At 42.9% G+C, this 25,639-nt stretch overlaps 1 protein-coding gene across 3 annotated transcripts in view; it reads left to right on the top strand.

Moving 5' to 3' along the window:
- The window catches only part of nbeal1 (neurobeachin-like 1), a 244,396-nt gene that overhangs the window by 90,684 nt on the left and 128,073 nt on the right, over positions 1–25,639 (top strand). For all 3 annotated transcript variants that reach the window (XM_067988049.1, XM_067988050.1, XM_067988048.1), the window contains exons 6-7: positions 2,475–2,557; positions 23,242–23,327. In XM_067988049.1, the coding sequence (XP_067844150.1) occupies positions 2,475–2,557; positions 23,242–23,327 (169 nt within the window). The remainder of the gene's footprint in view (positions 1–2,474; positions 2,558–23,241; positions 23,328–25,639) is intronic.

Genomic DNA, 25,639 nt, shown 5'->3' on the forward strand with positions numbered 1-25,639 from the left:
ATTGTTGCCTGTATATTCTTGAACTAAGTCAGACCTCACATCAGTACCTGTGATTATAGTCCAGAAGTAGAAGAGGCAGATTCAATTATGGCCTTCAAAAGAGAACTGGATAAGTACTTGAAAGGAAAACATTTGCAGGGCTACGGAGATAGACTAGCTGGATTGCTCTTGCATAGAGCCGGCGCGGGATCAATGGGCTGAATGGCCTCCTTCCATGCTGTAAACTTTCTATGATTCTATAAGTACGTGTTGCAGTCACACAAACTTATAATCTGTGTGGGTAAATTATCATTTGAGCTTAGAATTAAAGAAGATAACTCGATCTTGCCCTTTAAGCATCTCTGTGACTTTAGTTTTAAAATTTCTTTATATTTTCAAAGGTCAGCACCCTCTTCCAACCCCATCCCTAACATGACATGATAAAGGCATCTGATTTGGTTGCTAAAGAGAGCAGATGGCTCCAGTGAGATCTGCTTTTATTGCTAAGGAGAGCAGATGGATCCTGTGAGATCTGCTTTTGTTGCTAAGGAGAGCGGATGGATCCAGAGAGATCTGGTTTTGTGGTTTTGTTGAGTGTGGGCTGGGTGAGACTGAATGGCCGTAACTCAGTGTGAGTGAGCCTCTCTGTTCATGAAAACAAACCACAAATAATAGTGTTTTGGGAAACAGTAATACTGACAAATTAAGACCCAGCCTTGCAACTCTGGCAAGGCAACTTATCTGGCTATGATTTTTAAGAAATAGAATTATTTTTTGGTCTGAAAGTATATTGTATGACTGAGCGCTATACTTGTTCAATCTTTTGGTCAGCCCTAATATTTCACCAATTAAATTTAAATCACTGCTTGTGTCTGCTGCACATATGGTAAGATTTTTTTCCTCATGCCTGTTAACTCGAGCTCTGCACAATGACTTGAAGTGAGAAAATAATTTCTCAATGGTTCTCGATAATTGAAATCAGCAGCTGAGTGTCTTTCAGTGAATGTTGCAATCTGTTTCTTGTTGACTTCAAACTACTTTTTCCTAACTTTTAGTCTGTATCTCTTTTAAAATAAATTGGTGACTAGCTACTGCAGTTAATTAGCAGCGTGTTTGAACCTGACTCCAGCCGATGAAATAAACACTCAGCCAGAAGTAAAAACCCCAGGTGAAATGAGGTTGAGCAGTTCTCAGCAGCCCATAATTTAGCACCAAATTGGTTGTCTCCCTTGGGTAGTAGTATGGTTACTGCATGAAATGGAACTCTCGCACTGGAGTGGGACCGTGACATTTCATGCTGGAGTTCCTCTAAGTTATGCCGTGCAATGTTCGGGTGAGAGTTCTGGTACATAATTGCCTGTGGTCTGACCTTCTAATTGCAACTTTGCCACATGGGGAGATAAGGTGATTTTCCTATAGGGGACCGTAAATGGGAAAACCCACTCATCCTGGGCCAATGTTGTGCTAAAGAGTATTTTATCCTGTTTGGATAGCTCTTTCAACGAGCTGGCACCAGCACGATGGACCGAATAGCCGCCTCCTGGTATAAAGATTCTGTGATTCTAATTTGTTCTGTAATTCATCATCCTAAATAACCTGGCATCGTGTGACAGCATTTGGAAGAAGCTATTTATTACAAAAAACTTCATATAAAATATATTCACTCACACTATTTTTGAAAGCTCAGAAGATAATGTAAATTGTTTATGCTTTGTTGTTGTGGTTTGTCATCATTTGTGTCCCTTGATTGTATTAGTGACTCGTAATAGCAATCCAGCATCCTCCTTTGCCTTAGGCTGGTGATTTAAAATCTACAGTCATATCCCCCACCTTCCCTTTATAAACAATTTTACAACACCAAGTTATAGTCCAACAATTTTATTTTTAATCCCACAAGCTTTCGGGGGCTTTCCCCTTCCTCAGGTGGTCCACACCACCTGAGGAAGGGGAAAGCCCCCGAAAGCTTGTGGGATTAAAAATAAAATTGTTGGACTATAACTTGGTGTTGTAAAATTGTTTACAATTGTCATCCCCAGTCCAACACCGGAATCTCCACATCACACCTTACCTTTAGGCATTATAATGTGCTTTTGGAGCCTTAGCACTTTACTTGATCGATTATTCCCCACCCCCCTTTCAGATCTTCCCTTCCCGCACTGCAGGCAGTGTCTTGGGCTGGGATATGGTTCCACGGGTGGCAGAAACCTGGCAGTATCATTCCAAGTGACCATGCTTTGAGGGTGAGCAACTGGACAGTTTGACTGTCGGTGGAGGCACCACAGTTCAGCTCAATCCTGTCCATCAATGCACTTCGCAATAGGAATCTCTGGATAGCAATCAGGAATTCGAATTTTGACATGTTTTACCTCCTAAATGTGGGAATACTGAGACCAATTGCAGAACCTTCATCATTGCCCTAGATGAGATTCGTTACCTCAGGGATCCTTTTGGGTTTCTTGCTAATTGTAACATTAACTCTTTTTGTCCTCCTTCAGTGAAGTAGTCAGTGCAGTGGAGAAGAGCAGACAGAAGTATAAAGCAGCTTGCCTAACTGTGGAGTTCATTCCTTTCTTTTACCGTAAGTATGCTGCAATAGTTTTTTTTATATGTTGGATTGTTTAGTTTGTGTTTGTTGAATTACTTTCCACAAATATCTGCTGCCTCCTCCCCCCACCTCTTGATCCCAAAATACCTATGTAATCCCCTCCACAGACAAGTGTTATTTTTTTGCCAAACCATGTTGAAGTAATCAAAAGGGTCTTTATCAGGTCTCTGTGCATTGTTGCCCAGATCCAAGGGTGCTTCTGTGACAAGTTTGCTGTTTTATGGCTGGGTGCTAAGATGTGCATGAAAACTGCCAAGGTTAACTCAGTTGCTTTTCTTTCTCCCCTTCTGTAGGGAAGTACCTTGTTGAGTTCAGGAATTCAGTGTGTTGAATTGCAGATGCGAACCCACCCCTTTCCATTCAGTGGTGTAGCATATTGGCACAGTAATGCATTATGCCAAGTGACTGCTATTTATTTCAAAATTTTGTCGTCAGATGATTTTTAAAAAATATATATAATTGTCAGTAGTATTACAGAAATAGTGTTTATCTTTATTTAAATTGAGAACATAAACATATATATATATATATATATATATATATAATCTTTATATTTTTAAAGAAAGGCTTGATTGTATTAGCAAACGAGTTATTGCTATGGGGAGAGTGTGTGCTCAGTAGTAGTTTATAGTAGACAACATTACAGTATTGTGACATTCATAAGGCCTTGCAGTTACGTATAAATCAAATCATTACCCAGAGGAACTTTAAGGAAAGAAATTTGTTAATAAAATTAAGCTTTGAGTGGGGATGGGAACCGGACAATATACATGATCTGTTTCCTTTAGAAATTCAGGAATGCATTCCATATGCAGAGATGTTTGTAGTGGTTTATAGCATTGTACTCCAGAACTGAGCCAGTTACGCTGTGAGAGCAGTAAATTTTGGAGTATTACTAAAGGTAGGGTGTGTCAGGGAAGGACTGTGTATTCTGGGTATAGTTTTGTTCGGTGGATGTTGTCACAGAATTCAGTGGGAAACTGGTTGATCCTATAGTTATAGTTTATTCAGGAAATTTCGTGATTGATCTTTAGCATTCAATTAACTTGACTGACACTAGGAGGGGGGAGAGTGTTGAATTATTTATACGTAAAAGCTCCCTGATGAATACTGTCTGGGATAGTATGAAGTGTGACATAAATGCTTCTGCCATGGCCGTAACCATCTTTATACCAGCTGATAGGATGGTTAGTTCTGAACGGCAGGGGGTTTTATAGGCTCCCACAGCCTATTCGATGATTGGGAGCCACCCACATTGGGTGCAAGTACCCCAGAATTCAGAGGCAGAGCTCCGGTCTGCGCTTGCTGGGACTGTCAGGGAGCGGGATTCGAATCCTGTACCTTCAGACTCAGGCGGGAACGCTACCACTGAGCCAAAGGCTCGCTTCTGCTGTCTGAGATAAGAAAGTTGTTCTGAATTTGATTTTTGTTTTTGATTAGTCTTTTTGGATAATTTCATCCTTAATTGTATATTAGATTTAGTTGAAAATTGAGTTATAGTAATTAGTTCTACAGTATGATGAGGCCGAGACAAGCTTGTTTAAAGTTTTGTTCATTGTGCATAAATTTAAAAATAGACACTCAAACAGGATTTATACCCCGCTCTGTTCGTATTTATGGATGTACTCGTGCTTCTCAGGGACAAGTTTCCCAATACAACTTATCCTCAGAATGAAATTCTTACTCTGACCCCACAATGTGTCTCAATAGCAGTGTGGACATCTCTCAATGGTAGAGAATTTGACTGCAGATCAAGAGGTCCATGGTTCAAATCCTGGTGCCCACTTTATTTTAAGATAATTGGCAAAAAAATCAGACTGGAGATGAGGAGAAATCTTACGCAGTGAATTGTTATGATGTGGAATGCACTGCCTGAAAGGTGGTGGAAGCGGATTCAATAGTAACTTTCAAAAGGGAATTGGGTATATACTTGAAAAGGAAAAATTTGTAGCGCTACAGGGAAAGAGCAGGGTGGGTTAGGACTAATTGGATAGCTCTTTCAAAGAGCTGGCACAGGCACAATGGGCTGAATGGCCTCTTTCCGTCCTGTAAGATTCAATGAATAGCAGCTCTTAAACACCCACTATTGCATCGTAATGTGTGTATTTGCCACACTAACCATTTTTATGGTATACCGACGAGAACGCCTTTATGGGTAATTGTGGGCTCGAAAGTGGATTGAGACTGCCACTGACTTCCTTCATTTGGTCCCAGTACTGCTGGCAAAGGGACGGAACTTGCACTTTGTTGGTTTGAACTCCGTTTGAAGCTATGTATGAGAGAAGAATTATCAATCTAAACTCCTGTGCCACGCAGCTTCCTGGGGGCTGCCAGTAACTTGGTTGTACGTGATTTTACTTCTGCTGCTTTGCACTTTTATTTCCTCAAGATGGGGAGGGAAACAGTTTCCTGTGGCTCTTGATCCTGTGTCACCTGGCAACCAGTTTAAAGAACCATACCTCTTGGAAAAAATGGGATCCTAGGATACAGATTCTAGTAACTAAGGTGGGCAATGGGAAAAGAAAAATTTGGACATTTATGGCACTGATCTTCGCAATGGTCAGAAGCCAGGAATTGGGATTGAAGAGGAGAGGACAATGGTACAAACCTGCATAACGTTGAAAAGGTGATTAAATCTGACTGAAAAAGAAATACTGCGTCTGAAGCCATATTGTTGTTTAAAAGGTGTCTTACCGTTGTTCCAGGTGAGTTGTCTGTTTCTTGTGATCAAAGACTACAATTTTGACTCTTTCCTCCACCCCTCCCCCAAAATCAGTTTAAAATGTCAGCTGTAGCTCAGTTGGTAGCACGCTCGCCCCTGAGTTGGAAGATCGTGGGTTCAAGTTCCACTCCAGAGACTTGAGCACAAAATCTAGGCTGACACTCCAGTGCTGCACTGTCGGAGGTGCCGTCTTTCGGACGAGACGTGAAACTGAGGCCCTGTCTGCCCCCTCAGGTGAACATAAAAGGTCCCATGGCACTATTTTGAAGAAGAATTAGGGGAGTTCTCCCCGGTGTCCTGGCTAATATTTATCCCTCAACCAACGTCACTAAAACAGGTTATCTGGTCCTTCTCACATTGCTGATTGTGGGACCTTGCTGTGTGCAAATTGGCTGCCGGGTTTCCCACATTACAACACTGACTACACTTCAAAAGTACTTCATTGGTCCTAAAGCGCTTTAGGACCTCCTGAGGTTGTGAAGTGCACTATATAAATGCAAATCTTTCTCTCCGCCTAATACTTCCCTGAAGGCAGCTGCTTGTGTGATGATAGCTAAAGGTTGGTTCATATGTTGCCCCGGGGGAGTGATGGAGACACTATAACTGACTGCAGTGCCCCTGGGACATGGAGAGTAAGGATCAGCCAAGGTTTGCACTTCTAATCACTGCTGCAAAATGTGTGTGGGTGGATGTTAGGTGAAGACAGTACAGCATCAGACTCCACTGTGGTGTCCTGTTAATTAAACAGTCCAATGACACATTCTGGGTTGCCATGATATGGAGATGCCGGTGATGGACTGGGGTTGACAATTGTAAACAATTTTACAACACCAAGTTATAGTCCAACAATTTTATTTGAAATTCACAAGCTTTCGGAGGCTTCCTCCTTCCTCAGGTGAATGTGGAAATGAAATCCTCGAACCCTTCGCATTTATAAATCACAGAACAATACCTAGTGATTACAGATAGTCTTTCCAACTGCCCGTTGCCAAGGCAATCACAGAGAGGTGTTACCTACATGGCCACCGAATATACAAACAACCAAAAAAAAACAGAGAGAGAGAGGCAGAAACATCCGGAAGGAAGAGAAAGACAGCAAATGACCCGTTTTTAATATAACGGGTCATTTGCTGTCTTTCTCTTCCTTCCGGATGTTTCTATGTTTCTGCCTCTTTTTTTTGGTTGTTTGTATATTCGGTGGCCATGTAGGTAACACCTCTCTGTGATTGCCTTGGCAACGGGCAGTTGGAAAGACTATCTGTAATCACTAGGTATTGTTCTGTGATTTATAAATGCGAAGGGTTCAAGGATTTCATTTCCACATTCACCTGAGGAAGGAGGAAGCCTCCGAAAGCTTGTGAATTTCAAATAAAATTGTTGGACTATAACTTGGTGTTGTAAAATTGTTTTCATTCTGGGTTCACATAGAAGGAACAACCATTTGGGCCAGGTGCCACTGGTCTGCTGATACAATATGGGACTGTACCTTAATGTGAGTGACCATCGTCAGAAGGGGAGAGCAGGACATAAAGTTGGGAAACAAAAGAAAAAGATTGTTGTGAAATTATGCAGTATGTATTCTCTACAATAAGAATTTAGTCACATTCACCTTGAAGTGCTGTGTAAAACTGAAAAACAAGTTGAAAATAAATTGAAATAATGCGTCAAAGCAGAAAAATTGTAAGAATGGGGGAAATTGAAAAGTAATAAAGGATTGAATAACCTAATGAAATGATAACATTTATAAAAATAGTGTGGCAAAAATAGGAAAACACAATAATAGACAAATGAAAGGAGTGTAAGCAAATAATAGAAAAAGCTGAACGACAAGATTTCCAATTGTTGTGTATATTTTATATAAATAAATTATAATATAAATAAGGGCAATTTCCTTGTCTGAAATCCAGTCCATTGAGTTTTTTGTTTCGTTTGCAAAAATATTTGCTTATCTGCTAGTCACCCCAGTGGAACTGCACATTAGAGTCCTTCTGGTACTATACAAATTTGGAATCAGTTTATCAGAGATTGAAATGCTTTCTGTTTTTTAAGCCTTTGAGTCTTTGGCACATACTGCTGGTATTTGACATATCAGTTAGCTGAGTAAGTACATGGCCCAACACAAATAGGCCTTTTGTATTCAAAGCTTGAGAACTAGTTGAAATAATTACTATGACGATAACTGCCCCAGTGTGTCGAGTTGTTTGTGGAAGCTGTTTGTGTCTGTAAGCAGCAAGAGCTGCAGCTATGCAAATGATCAAAATGGTCATTTCCAAATGGTCGATGAGTGCTCGACGACTACATTTTTAATGCTTTCGATGTGGCTTCTGTTGAGCAAGTGTTACATTATACTGTTAGGCAATAGGGATGTTAGATGGACTACAAAAGAAAAGGTGCTTGTCTACCCCAATTTGTCCCCACTTTTTTTTCCATTTTCAATTTTCAGACCTCTTGAAGCTGCTGATTCATCTGGGTTACAGTTCTACAGGTGTTGAGAGCTCCCTGGCCAAACTGCCATGTTTAATGTGCGAGTGTAGGCACATGTGATGGCAAGCTATTCAAACCCAACGCACGGCAATTTCAAGACTGAGCTTGATCGCAACTTCGGCGCTCACTCTTTCTTGGGGTAGCAAGGGGAGTGAAGGTGCCTCGACAGTGATTAAAATTCATTGAAATAGAGTGATGAAGCAGAAAAATTTTAAATACGGGGAATTTTCCTTCTCTAGTCCAGAGGCTCCAATTACCACACTAGTCGAAATCAGCTCAATGACCACAGTCTGAGAATTAAAAATGAGACCTTCAGGTCTGTATGGATGGATTACCTTTTTGGGATTGTGTTTTCTATAGAATGCATATAAAGGTGCCATATTTAAGAACTGATGTGAGTGTGAACACTGTCGACCCTATTCCCACCAAACTGCTGAGGAGTTACATGCACCCAACTTCCCTTCCTGGCCCCCATGTTAGCTGAATTGTTAACGGTTCCCTCTCATCAGGTACTGTCCCCCTCCCCTTCAAATCTGCCGTCATCACCCCTCCTCAAAAAACCCACCCTTGACCCCTCTGTCCTTGCAAACTACCGTCCCAATTCCGACCTCCCTTTCCTCTCAAGTCCTTGAACGTGTTGTCACCTCCCAAATCTATGCCCATCTTTCCCGCAACTCCATTTTTGAATCCCTCAGATCTGGTTTCTGCCTCTGCCACAGTACTGAAACGGTCCTTATCTAAGTCACAAATGACATCCTGTATGACTGTGATGATGGTAAACTATCCCTCCTCATCCTTCGCGACCTGTCTGCAGCCTTGACACGGTTGACCACACCCCCATCCTCCTCCAACGTCACTACTCCGTCGTCCAGCTGGGTGGGACTACGCTCGCCTCGATCCATTATCTATCTGATCATAGCCAGAGAATCACCTGCAATGGCTTCTCTTCCCGCTCCCGTACCGTTACCTCTGAAGTCCCCAAGGATCTATCCTTGGCTCCCTCTTATTTCTCATCGACATGCTGCCCCTCGACGACGACATCCGAAAACCCGTCAGGTTCCACATATACACTGATGACACCCAGCTCTACCTCACCACCACCACCATCCTCGATCCCTCCACTGTCTCTCATTTGTCACACTGCTTGTCCGACATCCAGTACTGGATGAGCAAAAACTTCCTCCAATTAAATATTGTGAAGACTGAAGCCATTGGCTTCGGTCCTAGCCACCGACTCCATCCCTCTCCTTGGCTATTGTCTGAGGCTGAATCAGGCCTTTTACAACCTTGGCGTTCTATTTGACCCTGAGATTAGCTTCCGACCCCATATCGTCTCCATCGCCAAGACCTCCTACTTCCACCTCCACAACATTGCCTCTGTTTCAACTCATCTGCTGCTAAAACCCCCATTCATGCCTTTGTTATCTCTAGACTTGACTATTCCAATGCTCTTCTGGCTGGCCTCCCATAGAATCAATACAACACAGAAGGAGGCCATTCAGCCCATCGAGCCTGTGCCGGCTCTTTGTAAGAGCAATCCAGTTAGTCCCATTCCTCTGCTCTTTCCCCGTAGCCCTGCAAATTTTTTCCCTTCAAATATTTATCAATTCCTTTTTGAAAGCCACGATTGAATCTGCACCCTTTCAAGCAGTGCATTCCAAATCATAACCACTCGCTGCGTAAAAAAGTTTTTCTCCACGTCGCCTTTGGTTCTTTTGCCAATCACCTTAAATCTGTGTCCTCTGGTTCTTGACCCTTCCACCAATGGGAACAGTTTCTCTTTATTTACTTTATCTAAACCCTTCCTGATTTTGAACACTTCTACCAAATCTCCTCTCAACCTTCTCTGCTCTAGGGAGAACAACCCCAGCTTCTCCAGTCTATCCACGTAACTGAAGAACATCTTCAGTTAATAACATCTTCCACCCTCCATAAACTTGAGCTCATCCAAAATTCTACTGCCCATATCCTAACTCGCATCAAGTCCCGTTCACCCATCACCCCTCTGCTTGCTGACCTACATTGGCTCCCGGTCTGTCAAAGCATCGATTTTAAAAGTCTCATCCTTGTTTTCAATCCCTCCATTGCCTCACCCCTCCCTAACTCTGTAACCTCCTCCAGTGCTACAACCCCACGAGATCTCTGCATTTCTCCAATTCTGGCCTCTTGCGCATCCCCAATTTTAATCGCTCCACCATTGGCAGCCGTGCCTTCAGCTGCCTAGGCCCTAAGCTCTGCCATTCCCTTCCTAAAGCTCTCTGCCACTCCACACCTCTCGCTTCCTTTAAGACTCTCCTCAAAATCTACCTCTTTGATCAAGCTTTTGGTCTTATATCTCCTTATGTGGCTCGGTGTCAAATTTTGTTTGATAACGCGCCTGTGAACCACATTGGGACATTTTACTACGTTAAAGGTGCTACAGAAATGCAAGTTGTTGTTGACCGTATGGATGGATTGCACAATGCTTTTTTGGGATTGTGGGAATGCATAAAGATACCACATTTAAGAACTGATGTGGGTGTGAACACTGTCCTTTCATGTCTTGAATCACAGGCACATAGGAGAAGAATGTTCTCTGGCTGGTAATAGTCCTGAGTGAAATTACTTTTGCAGTCTCCAGTTTGTTAGTAGTGGCTACGAGTGTAGTGACTAGTTTCCATATGTATGCAAGTCTTGGCCTGTTTATTGGTTTAGAATAAAGTGCCGGTTTGGTTTAGTTCGCAGAACTCTTCCCTCTGAGTCAGGTGGCTATGGGTTCCAATTCTACTTCAGACCATAATCTGGGTTGCCAATTCAGTATAGTGCAGAGTAAGTGGTATGTTCAGACGATATGTTAAACTAAGACTCTTGACTGTTTAGGTGGATGTTCAGTGACCAACGGCACTATTCGATGAAGAGCAGGAAATTTTCCTGATGTCCAGGCCAACATTCCTCCCTCAACCAACACCAACAAAATAATTTAACTGGTTATCAATTTCATTGTTGTTTGTGGTATCTTTCTGTGTGCAAATTGGTTGTCACACTTGGCTACATAATACAATTCTAAACAATTCTTTGTATGTGAAGCATTTTGTTACCTCCCACTGCTCTTATTCCTAAGCGGAAATAGTGCTTTAAAAAATGAAGAAATAGTTTGAAGCTTAGCTCAGCTCGTGTAATAATAACGCTGCACCTGTAGTGGTGCAAGATCTGGAAGTGTGATTGCATTTATGTACAGAGGTGGTTTGATAGGTTTGGATATTAGTTCTGAGTTATGATTAAGGAACATAATCAAAATTGTTTGAGCAAGAAAATACGTGTGGGTAACTGCAGTGTTGAAATAAGCATTCCAAGCATAGAATGATACAGCACAGAAGGAGGCCATTCAGCCCATCGTACCTGTGCCGGCTCTTTGGTAGAGCTATCCAATTAGTCCCACTCCCCAGAGCCCTGCAATTTTTTCCCTTCAAACATTTATCCAATTCCCTTTTGAATGTTGCTATTGAATCTGCTTCCACCACCCTTTCAGCAGAGCATTCCAGATCACAACAACTTGCTGAGTAAAATTTTTTTTCTTCATGTATCGCTGGTTCTTTTGCTAATCACCCTAAATCTGTATCCTCTGGTTACTGACGCTTTTGCCACTAGAAACAGCTTTTCCTTTTTTAATCTATCAAAACCGTTCATGATTTGAACACCTCTATCAAATCTCCACTTAATCGCCTCTGCTTTGAAATGAACAATCCCAGCTTCGCCAGTCTCTCTGCATAACTGAAGTCCCTCATCCCTGGTACCATTTTAGTAAATCTCTTTTGCACCCCCTGTAAGGCCTAACATCCTTCCTGAAGTGTGGTGCCCAGAATTGAACACAACATTCCAACTGAGGCCTAACCAGTGTTTTATAAACGTTCACCATAACTTCCTTGCTTTTGTACTCTATGCCTCTATTTATAAAGCCAAGGTTCCCATACGCTTTTTTTATCGGCCGTCTCAACTTGCCTGCCACCTTCAAAGATACGTGCACATACACCCCCAGGTCTCTCTGTCCTTGCACCCCATTTTAAATTGTACATTTAGCTTATGTTGCCTCTCATACTTCCTACCAAAATGTATCACTTTGCACCTCTCTGCGTTATATTTCATCTGCCATGTGTCTGCCCATTTCACCAGTCTATATATGTCCTCCTGAAATCTGTTATTATCCACATTGTTTACTACATTTCCGAGTTTTGCATCATCTGCAAACTTTGAAATTATACCCTGTATGCCCAAGTCCAGGTCATTAATACATATCAAAAAGAGCAGTGGTCCTAATACCGACGCCTGGGGAACATCACTAAACTTCTCTCCAGTCTGAAAAACAACCATTCACCACTACCCTCTGCTTTCTGTCCCTTAGCCAATTTTGTATCCACACAGCCACTGTCCCTTTTAACCCCATGCGCTTTAATTTTGCTGACAAGTCAAGTATGTGGTACCTTATCAAATGCCTTTTGAAAGTGCACATACACATCAACCGCACTACCCCCATCAAAGAACTCAATCAAGTTAGTTACACGATTTGCCTTTAACCAATCTGTGCTGACTTTCATTTATTAGTCCATACTTTTCCAAGTGCCAATTAATTTTGTCCCGGATTATTGTCTCTAAAAGTTTCCCTACCGCTGACGTTAGGCTGACTGGCCAGTAGTTGCCGGGTTTATCCTTCGCCCCTTTTTTGAACAGGGGTATAACATTTGCAATCCTTTGGCACCACCCCCATATCTAAGGAGGATTGGAAGATTGTGGCCTGAGCCTCCGCAATTTCCACCTGTATTTCCCTCAGTAACCTAGGATGCATCCCATCAGGACTGTGTGACTTTTCTACTTTTGAGTACTGCCAACCTTTTAAGTACCTCCTTTATCTATTTTTATCCTATCCAATATTGCTACTATCTCCTCCTTTACTGCAACATTGGCAGCATCCTCTTCTATAGTGAAGACAGATGCATAGTACTCATTTAGTACCTTGGCCGTCCCCTCTGCCTCCACAAGATGATCTCCTTTTTGGTCCCTAATCGGCTCCCCTTTTGCTATTTATATGTTTATAAAAGACTTTTGGGTTCCCTTTTATGTTAGTTGCTAATCTATCCTCATACTCTCTCTTTGCCTCCTTAGATCTCCTCTGTACTTTCTATATTCAGCTTGGTTTTCTACTTTATTATGAACCTTAAATTTGTCATCAGCTTCCTTTGTCTGTTTCATTTTAATCTCTATATCTTTAGTTATCCAGAGAGCTCTAGCTTTGGATATCCTTCCTTTCCCTCTCGTGGGACTGTGTCTGCTATGTACCCGAACCATCTCCTCTTTGAAAGCCTCCCATTGTTCACTTATTGTTTTGCCTGCCAATTTTTGATTCCAATCCACCTGGGCTAGATCCCTTTTTAACCCACTGAAATTAGCCCTCCTCCAGTTAAGTATTTTTATGCTTGATTGTTCCTTGTCCTTTTCCATAACTATTCTAAACTAGATGATATTATGATTACTGTTTCCTAATGCTCCGTCACTGAAACATGCTCCACTTGTCCCATTTCATTCCCGTGAACTGGATCCAGCATTACTTCCTTCCTGGTTGGGCTGGAAGCACACTGTAGTTGCCGGGTTCATCCTTCTCTCCTTTTTTGAACAGGGGTATAACATTTGCAATCCTCCAGTCCCAGTCCTCCCCTTCTTTGAGCCAGGTCTCTGTTATTGGCCACTATGTCATAGTCCCATGTGGTGACTTGTGCCTGCAGCTCACCAACCTCATTTCCCATTCTCCGTGCATTTATGCACATGCACTCCACAACCCATCTTAGACAGCCTCTCATTTGCCCTTTGTCTGAATCCTCCCTTTTTCTGAACTATTCTTTACTCTGATGTTATTTGTTTCTCCCGGTCCTTTGTGCACCTTATTTCTCCTCTCTAATATTTCATCCTGGTGCTCATCCCCATACCAAATTAGTTAAAAACCTCCCCCACCGCACTAGTTAACCTCACCAAGAGGGCATTAGTCCCAACTCTGTTGAGGTGCAACCCATCCATCTAAAACAGATCCCTCCTGCCCCAGAACTGGTCCCAATGCCCCAAAAATCTGAAGCTGTGCCTCCTGCACCATTTCTCCAGCCATGTGTTAACATGTCTTATCCTATTATTCCTATAGTCACTAGCGTGACGCACTCTTGAGTAATCCAGAGATTACTGCCTTTGAGGTCCTGCCTTTTAACTTCCTCCCTCGCTCCTGAAACTCTGACTGCAGGACCTCAACCCTTTTCCTTCCTAGATCATTGGTTTAATCATGGACCAAGACTTCTGGCTGTTCTCCTTCCCCCCTCAAAATGTTCTATACCCTCTCAGTGATGTCCTTTACCCTGGCACCAGGGAGGGAACACACTATGCGAGACTCACGTTGGCGGTTGCAGAAACGCCTCCCTGACCCTCTGACTATTGAATCCCCATAACCACTGCATTCCTACACCGCTGTGCCCCCATGCAGTCCTTTGCCTCATGGTGCCATGCTCCTGACTGCACTCCTTCGAGGTGTCACCACCCTCACTGATATTCAGTATTGAAAACCGGTTAGTGAACGCTGTACTCCAGGAAGATTCCTGCACTGCTTTCCTCTTCCGACCTGCTGGGTGGCCACGCATTTCCTGCCCTGAGCTCTCTGTGGTTGTGGGGGTGACCACCTCCTAGAATGTACAATCCAGGAAATCCTCAGCCTCCCGTATGTCCTGCAGTGAATCCAGATGCTCCTCAAGTTCAGAAACTGTGAGTTTGAGCTCGAGCAGCCGGGGTCACTTCCTGTACACACGGTCACCTAGCACATCTGAAGTGTCGTGGATTTCCCACATGTGCAGGAATTGCCGGCAACGGGCCTCAGCTGTCCCGCCATTCTATTTAGAGTCTATATATGCCTCTTATGTTATTTATATGTTTTACCTTAGTACCCCATTAACTCCTATTTATTATTTCTTTATTTAATATTTATGTATACCAGATTCTTACTTAATACAATTTCAGATCCCTTTAGTGTTAGTATCCTCTACTTAGTTTATTTTATCCCCATAGATACTTATCCTAAATACTTATCTGTAATTCCTCGGGCTCCACCCTTTGCTCTGGTTGTGACGTCGCTGCTTTGGTTTTCTCCCTGTGGTTCTTTTGATATGCTCTCGGCCGTTCTAGCCGTGCCTACGCTTTGTTTATGCTCCTTGGGCCTCCCGCGATGCTCTCTGCTGCATGAGTAATGAGCAACCAATGTGAGGTGAAGGGTCAGTGACACAGTCTGCTGGACTTATTAAGAGTGGTTGCAGCATACTCACCTCAGAGTCCCAGCCCCACACTGTCTGGAAGTCAGGCCTGTACTTGACCCTCTTCTAGGACAGGCTCATCATGAAGCACACCACACTGTTTAACAGAATGCCTCGTGATAAATCCTGCCTTAATCCGACTTTTCTTCCATCTTGGTGTTGCTGCAGGCTGAACTCAACTTGTTGAGTTGCAAGAGCACACCCAGGGCAATAACCTTGACCACAGTTAATGAAAAAAATCAAACTTATACCTACAAAAGTATTAATACGGATACAACACACACCTGTCTGCCTAAAAAATACAGGAGAGTTTAACTGAGACATATTGGAGATACAAGGAAGAGAAGAGGTTTGTTACATGCAATTTAGAATTGCCCAACACCACTCCTCTTGGCTGTAGATACACAATCTGGACTGCACAGTAAGAGCCTGTTTGGTAGGATTCCTGATTACAAATCGTCATTTTGTATAACTGGAAGAATTAAATTGATGCCTGCATCTGCAGCCTGGGTTGATGACTTGTGAGGTGTTATGAAATTAGAAAATTACGTTTCAATTTAAGGCCTTAAGAACATAAGAAATAGGAGCCAGCAGTAGGCCATACGGCCCCTCGAGCCTGCTCCGCCATTCAATCAGATCATGGGTGATCTTCAACCTCAACTTCACTTTCCCTCCTGATCCCCATATTGCTTGATTCCCTTAGAGTCCAAAAATCTATCCATCTCAGTCTTGAATATATTCAATGATTCACAACCCTCTGCGTGAAGAAATTCCACCTTACCTCAGTCTTGAATGGCCGACTCCTTATGCTGCAATTATGCCCTGTAGTTCTAGACTCTCTAGCCAGGGGAAACAATCTCTTAGCATCTACCCTGTCAAGCCCCCTAATAATCTTATGTTTCAATGAGATCATCTCTCATTCTTCTAAACTCCAGAGAGTATAGGCCCATTCTACTCAATCTGTCCTCAGAGGACAACCCTCTCATCCCAGGAATTAATCTAGTGAATCTTTGTTGTACCATCTCCAAGGCAAGTATATCCTTCCTTAGATAAGGAGACCTTCTTTAAATCCTATGCGATTTGTTGCATTGTGGGAGCAGTTAGAGAAAGTCATTTGCTTAAAACAGCACAGTGAGAATCTTTTTGGGGATTCCAGGGCTCAAATGGAACATATGAGGCTGGGGGAGAAAGAGCAATCTTAGGGGCAATTCTATCAGCATATTACTATGGTGTTTACTACAGACTGTGCTCGGTACCTTGTCACATTTATATCAGTGGACGTATTAAGGATTGGTTTGGGAAATGCGATGAGTATTGCGAATCATCAAATTGGCATCTGAAAGTTTTGAGCTATCGCAGGGATATCTTCCCCTCCCTACCCCCATAAACGTACACATGCTGGTGTTAACCACTTAACTGTTTAGAATGACTCACTACAGATTGTCTCCTATGAAAAAGAGTGGCGTCCCTCGAGATGGTGTAATCTGGAATGACAGTGAAAAGAAAAGGCTTGTTTATCTGACATCATGTATTTATCAAGTCAGTGTGACTCATGGGTATAAAAGGCAGAATTCCAAAGTCATTGTAGTTAATCTGAGAACAGCTGTTACTCTGAAACTCTTTGAACTTGCATCACAAGTGAGGAATGCAGTTGTTCATGTTGTAAGTGACTGTGACTGTAACATATAATAAGCTCCACTTTGTGATAAACTCCCTGATCTTGATAACAATCATGTTTTTCATATATAAAGCTCTTCACTTTCAGCCCCAGTCCAGAGACCTGCACATATAATCTAGGCTGACATTCCCAGTACAGCACTGAAGGAGTACTGCACTGTCTGAGGTGCTGTCTTCTGGATGAGACGTTGAACCGAGGCCCCATCTGCCCTTTCAGGTGGACGTTAAAAATCCCAGGGCACTATTCGAGGAAGTGTAGGGGAGTTCTCCCCGGTGAACTAACCAACATTTATCCTTCAACCAACACCTAAAACAGATTATCTGGCCATTATCTCATTGCTGTTTGTGGGACCTTGCTGTGTGCAAATTGGCTGCTGTGTTTCCTACATTACAGCAGGAACTACACTTCAAAAATACTTTGTAAAGCGTTTTGGGATGTCCTGAGATTGTGAAAGGCACTATAGAAATGCAAGCCCTTTCTTTTTATGGTGTGATTGGGTACATTTATTATATTACAAATTTAGCATCACTGCAAGGTGGTTTCAGCTTCACACCAATGTTAATAAATTTGTACAATTTGGCTGTTGGCCAAACTGCCTCGCAAGCCAAACAAGTCCCCTTCCTTCAGGGAGTCTCGCTCCGCTTCACGCTATCATCAAGTAGGACACTGACTTGAGATTCAGGCTGTATAAAGCGTGAAGTGAAACCAGATTGCACCAGTGTTGCAGTTGTAGTGTAATTGTGCTCCTTGTCAGATATATTAAAATTGCAACCCAGTACTGTTAGAAAGATTTCAGTGAAGCATAATGTTGGTATTAGGAAAGTTTCATACTATGCCCCTTGAACTATGGAAAAATATCCAGCAATACAATTATAGATTGTGCTTCCAAGTTTGGGTTTGTCAGAAGACCATTTTGAACTAGAGTAACACTATGAGAAGTACTGATAGCTGTAGGTCTGTCATTGGTGGTGGGACTAATTTGAGATGGTGAATTGTTCAGTGCTGGAGAGGTTTTGGTAGGGAGGGCACAATCTTTCACATTTTGTGGACATGCTCAAAGATCTAGCTCCTGCCAAAAAAATGCAGCATGACATCCATAAGATCAAGTATCCTGTTGAACCAGATCTGGCACATTATCTCCTGAACAATCCATTGGTGCATACTGCCACGGTGGCAGATGAAGGACCTCCCACTCGACCGATCTGGATTGAAACACTATTGGAGATAGCCCAGTTTGAGAAAATCAGGAATTTTCTAAGTAAACCAAGAGAAATTCTTTGAAACATCGCTCTGGTTCCTAGACTGGCACTGTCCAGCACATGGACAACACCAAGTATCTGGATCATGTTAAACCCACATGAATCAGGTAACTACCACAGCTCTGGCACAACTGAAGCCCATCGGGCACTGACTCAGTGGGCAAATGCAGCGGTGCAAGCTAACACCGCTACTGCTCTCTGGAATCTGTCTTGAGGACTGCCCACATTCCCAACCACTCAGTATGTACTGTGTGCATTGTACGCTAAGACTGTAACACACCAAAGTGCTGCAAGCAAAGAGAAATTGCGAGACTTTTCTTTCGCTGGAAATGCAAGTCCTTTCTTTTCACTGTGTGAAGTTACATTGGGTACATTTATTATATCACAAATTCAGCATCACTGCAAGGTGATTGCAATTTCACACAAGCTTGAAAGGAGTTGGCATTAGTCTATTCCCCCCCACCGCCCCCCCATAGTGTATTGATACCAGTACATACCAACTTGTATTTATATTGTGCCCTTAATATAGAAAAATGTCCCACAGTGCAAGGGGGAAAAAGAAATGGATGCCGATCCAGAGGAGGAGATATTGGGAAGGATGGCCAAAAGGTTGATCATTGGTCAAGGGGGTTGATTTTAAGGAAGGTCTTAAATGAGTAGAGAAAAGTTGAGAGGCGGAAGTGGGGACGGAATTCCAGAGTGTTGGTTCTCGGTGGCTGAAGACTGCCAGTAGTGGGGCAAAAAGGGGGTGAAGCAGAAGATGCTGGCGTCGGGAGCGGTGAGTTTGGGGGAGGGTTTGTACAGCTGGAGGGTTTGTACAGCTGGATGGTTTGTACAGCTGGAGGGTTTGTACAGCTGGAGGAGGTTAGAGATAGGAAATGGCGAGGCTGTGAAAGCATTGAAACATGATGCGAATTTTAAATTTGAGGCATTGAGGGACTGAGAGCCAATGTACGTCAGTGAGTACAGGATGATGGATGAATGGGGCTTGTTGCGTAATCGGATACGCGCAGCAGAGTTTTGGATCAGCTGAAGTTTACGGAGGTTGGCGAATGGGAGGCCAGCAGGAGAGCATTGGAATAGTCCAATCTGGAGCTAACAAAGGTGTGAATGAAGGTTTCAGTGACTGATATGTTGAGGTGGGCATTATTATGGAGGTGGAAGTAGATTGTTTTTGTGATGGAGAGAAAATGGGATCGAAAGCTCAGCTCAGGCTCAAATAGGATGCTGAGTTTGTGATTTAACCTGCGATGGCAGCCGGGGAGGGGGATGGAATTGGTAACTAGGGTATGCAGTTGGAGGGGGCTTTGGGCTTCGCAATGTTTAGCTGGAAAAAACGATGGCTCATCCCAGACTGGAAAGGCCGAGAAAGGCCTTTGAGAAGTAGAGCTGGATTTCGTCTGCATGTGCCGCCGCCTCCTCCTCCTCCTCCTACTACTACTACAACAACAACATGCATTTATGTAGCGCCTTCAATGTAGTAAAACGCCCCAAGGCATTTCACTGGAGCCTCATGAGATATGGGGTGATTGGTCAACAGGACTTGGTGCGAGTTAGATGCCCAGTAACAACACTGACATCCTGTGCAATACTGAAGACCAGAATGTTACTTTGATGGCATAAGATAGCCCCAAATATCCTGATATCCCTTCCTGCACCTCTTCAAGTGGTGGAATGTGTATTGTATATTCTTTTGGATGTTTTTGTATATATTTAAATAGCACAATGGCCACCTCTAGTGGTAAAAGAGCCTGTACTGCACTGCTTTTTAAAAAATCTGGTGGTATTGCTGGTCTTTTGGGGAGTTCTCAGGCAGACTTACTTTCTGGTACAGTCTTTGTCCAAAAATACAATTATGGAAAGATCAATTCCAAAACTGAATGTTTGTTTGTGTTTTTTACGAGCTGTTATTTTTGTTATCCCAATTTTTTTTTAGTGTTTAAGACTGTTACTCTGCTCCTTCATATTTCAGCATGTTGTGCTGGTAAACTGCTGGCCCTGCTGATATATCCATTTCTTACTTTTTGGACAAAGCAGTCAAAAGTCCACACATTAAGCAGTTATTTTAAGGGATTTGTGCTATCTCAAGGCCATTTTTGTGATGCCGCCTTTGCATTATATGTTTGACTTTATTCTGAGCACACCTGAAGTTGTTACAGTTTTTACGTGCTGACTGTGGCAGTCTTAGCTGTCGTGTATCATAGGAACAGGAATAGGCCATTCAGCCCCTTGGATATGTTCCGCCATTCAATTAGATCATGGCTGATCTGTATCTCAACTCCATTTACCCGCTTTTGATCCAATCCCTTGATAACCTTAACTAATATATTAAAAAAATCTGTTGATCTCAGCCTTGAAAGCTCCAATCATCCCAGCATCCACAGCCTTTTGATGGAGATAATTCCAAATTTCCACTACCCTTTGTGTGAAAAAGTGTTTCCTAATTTCATTCCTGAACGGCCTGGTTCTAACTTTAAGTTTCTGTCTACTTGCTGTGCCCCACCAGAGAAAATAGCTTCTCTCTATTGAATCCTTTTATCATTTTAAGCACCCTAATTAGATCACCCCTCAACTTTCTAAACATGAGGAAATACAAGCCAAGTTTATGCAGCCTGTCCTCATAATTTAACCCTTTAAGCCCTGATATCATTTTGGTGAATCTGCATTGTAACCAAGCATGTCTTCCTTTTGTCAGTTGATTTTATTAGTGTCCCAAAGGTGCTTCGGCCCTAAAGACTTACAGTGCTAAATGGGAGAGGTTTGTGCATTGGTGGCAGGAAGATGATTTATTCCAAGTAAGTGATGTTCCAGCTGTCCTTCTTTACAGTCACTACTTAGGAGACTTGTTACTCGGGCCACAGAGTTTGTGACAGCCATCTCAGCCTTCATCTGTCTCTGTTATGAAATGTACTTGATGAATACTGAATGATATCAATGTTTATGAAGTGTGCCTGGAAAGTCAAACTAGTTGGCTGCTTCCAACTCCCTGGGACTTGTTTTTTTTTAAATAAGCTTATGTCAGACCCACTGACTTGTGATGCTGAAGGTTTTGCATTTAAGACTTATTGTGCTCTTATTTTATCATATTTTGTTAGTGCACTTTGTGCTTGAGTGGTAGATTCAGTTGTCTTGCTTAATTGTTGGATAGAGCAGTTCTAGATGACGCCTCTTATTTATGACCTAAACGTCTGTTTAAGTTTTGTTTGCGTTCGTAAATGTCCAGATAAAAAAACACCTAGTCACTTCATGCTGCTGCTTTTGAAAGGAAGTTCTACTTTGTTGCTACTTAGAACTTTAACATTCTATGCAGAAAAAACAACAAAAAACTGACACTATAGGCAATGATTTGTATTGTTTGACAACAAGACCATGTGTAAACCTTATCAGTCAGCAGAGATTAGCATGTTGAGTTGTGGTATTATCTAATGTTTCCTTGGCGGTGAGAAACCAGGAAAAGTGAGAACCCTTTATGTGGAATGCTTCTTTCAACACTATCTAAAAAGTAGGCTTGTACGCAGCAAATGTTTTGATTTGAGATTCCAAGGCAGCAAGTGTTTTGGTGCTGTTTTGCCCCAACATTAATAGCAAAAGGACTTCCCTGTTGGGCCATGGGTAAATGCACCGAGCCATTAAATCCAGGGAGATTCCAGATTTAATCCGTGGCCTGAACTGATCTAGATGCTCTCACCACCCCATGACATTCAACCACCTCCCCATGACATTCAACGGCATTACCATCGCCGAATCCCCCACCGTCAACATCCTGGGGGGGTCACCATTGACCAGAAACTTAACTGGACCAGCGATATAAATACTGTGGCTACAAGAGCAGGTCAGAAGCTGGGTATTCCTTGCCGTGTGACTCACCTCCTGACTCCCCAAAGCCTTTCCACCATCTACAAGGCACAAGTCAGGAGTGTGATGGAATACTCTCCACTTGCCTGGATGAGTGCAGCTCCAACAACACTCAAGAAGCTTGACACCATCCAGGACAAAGCAGCCCGCTTGATTGGCACCCCATCCACCACCCTAAGTATTCACTCCCTTCACCGGCGCACTGTGGCTGCAGTGTGTACTATCCACAGGATGCACTGCAGCAACTCACCAACGCTTCTTCGACAGCACCTCCCAAACCCGCGACCTCTACCACCTAGAAGGACAAGAGCAGCAGGTACATGGGAACAACACCACCTGCTTGTTCCCCTCCAAGTCACACACCATCTCGACTTGGAAATATATCGCCGTTCCTTTATCGTCGCTGGGTCAAAATCCTGGAATTCCCTTCCTAACAGCACTGTGGGAGAACCTTCACCACACGGACAGCAGCAGTTCAAGAAGGCAGCTCACCACCACCTTCTCAAGTGCAATTAGGGATGGGCAATAAATGCTGGCCTCGCCAGCGACGCCCACATCCCATGAAGGAATGAAAAAAACCCCAGGTCATTAGTGGAGGCTCTACAATTGGACTCTGTCTTCTGGCTGGAGAGTGGAAAATTGGCCAGGCTTCTCAATCCTGATAGCTGTCCAGTGACCTTGCTGAAAGTGCCGGTGTTGACGCTAAGTGATCAGGTTTTAATGTGATTTCCATCCTCGCTCTTTCCTCTCTCCGTCTCCCTTTACCCATAGTTAAATAGTCCACTAACACTCGCTGTCCAATCCCTTAAAGAATGGCCATGAGTGAGGTACCAGGATGTTGAGGACAGCTACAGAACCGTATCTCAGCAGGAAAGGGGGGCAAAGGAAGAAAATTGGAATTAAAAACAGAAAAGGGGTAAAAGCAAAATTCGAAACATTCTCTAAATGAGAACTGATAAATAGAGCTACGTTTACTTTCTGGAGGAAAATGTAGGTGAAGGAGATGGTGTACGTCGACTTGTAAAGCAGATGTGAAGGGATTGAACAATTAAGCTTTTAGGGCTTTTCTCGTGCATAAGAATAACTCAAGCTAAATCATGACAGTTTATGTTATCTGAAGATGTGAACAATCTCAACAGTGCCATTACGGCCAAAGCCAGTGAAATGTTGCAAAAGTTAACTTGGGCGGTTACCAGCCATAAGCCATTGATTCTTACCCCATGCAGCTTTACTTCCCATGTGTGAAGTTTATATTGGGTTTTCAACAAGGCACATTCTCTTTCAATTGGGTTTCCAGCAATGTGAGCTACCTTTTAAGTGACCAGTGTGCTTTTTCTTCCCTTTTTCAGAGTGTTTTCAGGAGAGCGAGCACCTGAAGGAGAGTCTGAAGTGCTGTCTGCTTCATCTCTTTGGTGCTATTGTTGCAGGCGGACAGGTGAGACAAAGGTGCAAATGAGGCACATTGCAAAAGATGATTTCACTATTAGACACCAATACTTTTGATCAGATATGCATGAAGGAAATAGAAACAAGAGGACAAAAGCAAAATACTGTGGATGCTGAAAATCTGAAATAAAAACAGAAAATGCTGGAAACATCAGCAGGTCAGACAGCATCTCGTTTCAGAGTTAACGTTTCAGGGCGATGACCTTTCATCAGAACTGGAAGGTGTTAGAGATGAACATCCTTTAAACAAACACAGAGCCATGGAAATGGTCGGGGGGTGGGGGTGGTGGGGTGGGGGCGGGAAAGGAACAAAAGGGAGAGGTCTGTGATAGGGTGGAAGGCAGAATTGAAAATCTGGCAAAGGTCGCGCGGCCCAGGAATGTGGTGGAAGAAAGGGAGGTGGACCACTCCACCGGAGATCCCTTTGCCAGATTTTCCATGCTTCGCTCTCCATCTGCTATTTTGCTGTAACCATTTACATCTCCTCTGGACCCATTTTATGTTTGTATACTTGTCTCATTTTCCCTTTTACCATTATCCCTTTTGTCATTTAATCACTGCCCTCCATTCTATCCCTTTTATTCTTTTCCGCGCACCCCCCCCTGCCTTTCCCTTGCTTTGCACTTGCTTAAAAGCTGTTCATCCGAAACAAAATGACAGACTGATTTATTCATAGTTTTTTTTAAATGATTATTCTCCAGCTTATGTGGCTGCATGTAAAACTCTGGAACGCTTTTCCGTTCGTGAAATTGAGTCACTCTTTTGAGTTGCCAGTTATAGCATCTTAAGTACTCCGTTTATTTCGGGCAGGAACATCTATTATAGGTCTCTGATGATTTATCGGAAGGCAAAAACCAAGAGAGGGAAAAAACATGGCCAATTACAGAAAACCTGACAATTTCCTCTCCTAAGCAAACTCTAGAAGACAATTTTGCGTTAGTTTCAGCACCTGGCCCCCTCGCGGAAATTGTTAGGGAGTCCAATGGATTCACCGGCTATCCCACATGCCTCAATGCGCTTGGGAAATCAGATTGCACGCACCCGGGAAAGACCATTGATAACCATCGCCTGCGTTCCAAAGGTCACGGACATTTTTGTTGCAGGTGTCAGTGAATTGGGCAAAAAAAAACAACATTTCATTGGATGCAAGTACAGTACTTTCCTACGCTGTCAAAATCACTGACTCTCACCATTTCCCTCTTATTTTTTTACGTTTTTTGTTTCATTAACAGTCAGAATTGTTACAGCTCCCTATGGTATCACCACAACTCAAAATTAACACTACCACGTTATACTGGCCATCACGTATAGCGGGCAAATCACGTTCACGAAAGTGGTGGGGACTGTACTGACAGAGGAAATCTTCCTTTGTTTGTTTACTGTGTCTCTGCAGCAGTGGAAGACATGATCCCCACTGATTTCCAGATATGCCTGCCTAGGCAGCAGCGGTCAGGAATTCTGTCTTTTTTTCCTCGTGTTCCCCCCACCCTCCTTCACATATAGTTACTGCCACCCTAGCCGAGATCAGCTAACTCCACACAGTTCAGGGATGAAACCTAGAATTTCCCTATTTTGTTTTCTTGTAAACGTACTTCAAGCAAACATTGAGGATATTTCTACCAGCTTAACCAAACCCATAGTTGGCAAAATGTAATGATCTAATATCTCTTTGAGCAGTTTTTTCTGTTTGTATGAAACTTGTGGCTAGGCTGAATATTTCATCTTTGAACTCGAGCTCCAATATGGCAGAACCGAAAAGTGTTCAAAATGCGCAGCACATGCAAAACTGGTATTTGCGGCAAGCTCCAGCAGTGCAGCATGGTAAAATGGCTTCCTGTCCCCTATGGTGAGTTCCTGATCTCGGCTTCGAGTAGGGAAATGTCATTCAGAGGGGAAGGGCATCTCACCTGAGAGAAGAAAAATGCAATGGGCTCTGAGCACAAGCTTGGCAGAGCTTTGGGATAGTTCTTGGTTTGACCCCTCAGACAGGGGTGTGATGGGTGTCACGGAGTGATTGGTAAATGGGCAGTGATGCAATGAAAATTGGGGTCTAAAAATAAAATGGAAATAAGTAGTATTCAACTCTAACTTTGTGTTTTTGGGCATTGTTAAAAATAGTTGTTGAGAATGATTGAATTGACCAAAATAAAAAGATATAGAAAGATATGACTTGGCTCCTTCCCAACAATAAATTAAAATAGTACGGAGACAGCCTGCCGACTGGTTTGATGATAAACACACCATTACATTGATGTTTCACAGTCCGGTTGCCCTTATCTGCAAATGCTGATATAGCATTCA

The sequence above is a fragment of the Heptranchias perlo genome, chromosome 7 (genome assembly GCF_035084215.1).
Source record: "Heptranchias perlo isolate sHepPer1 chromosome 7, sHepPer1.hap1, whole genome shotgun sequence".
NCBI classification, from domain to species: Eukaryota; Metazoa; Chordata; class Chondrichthyes; order Hexanchiformes; family Hexanchidae; genus Heptranchias; species Heptranchias perlo.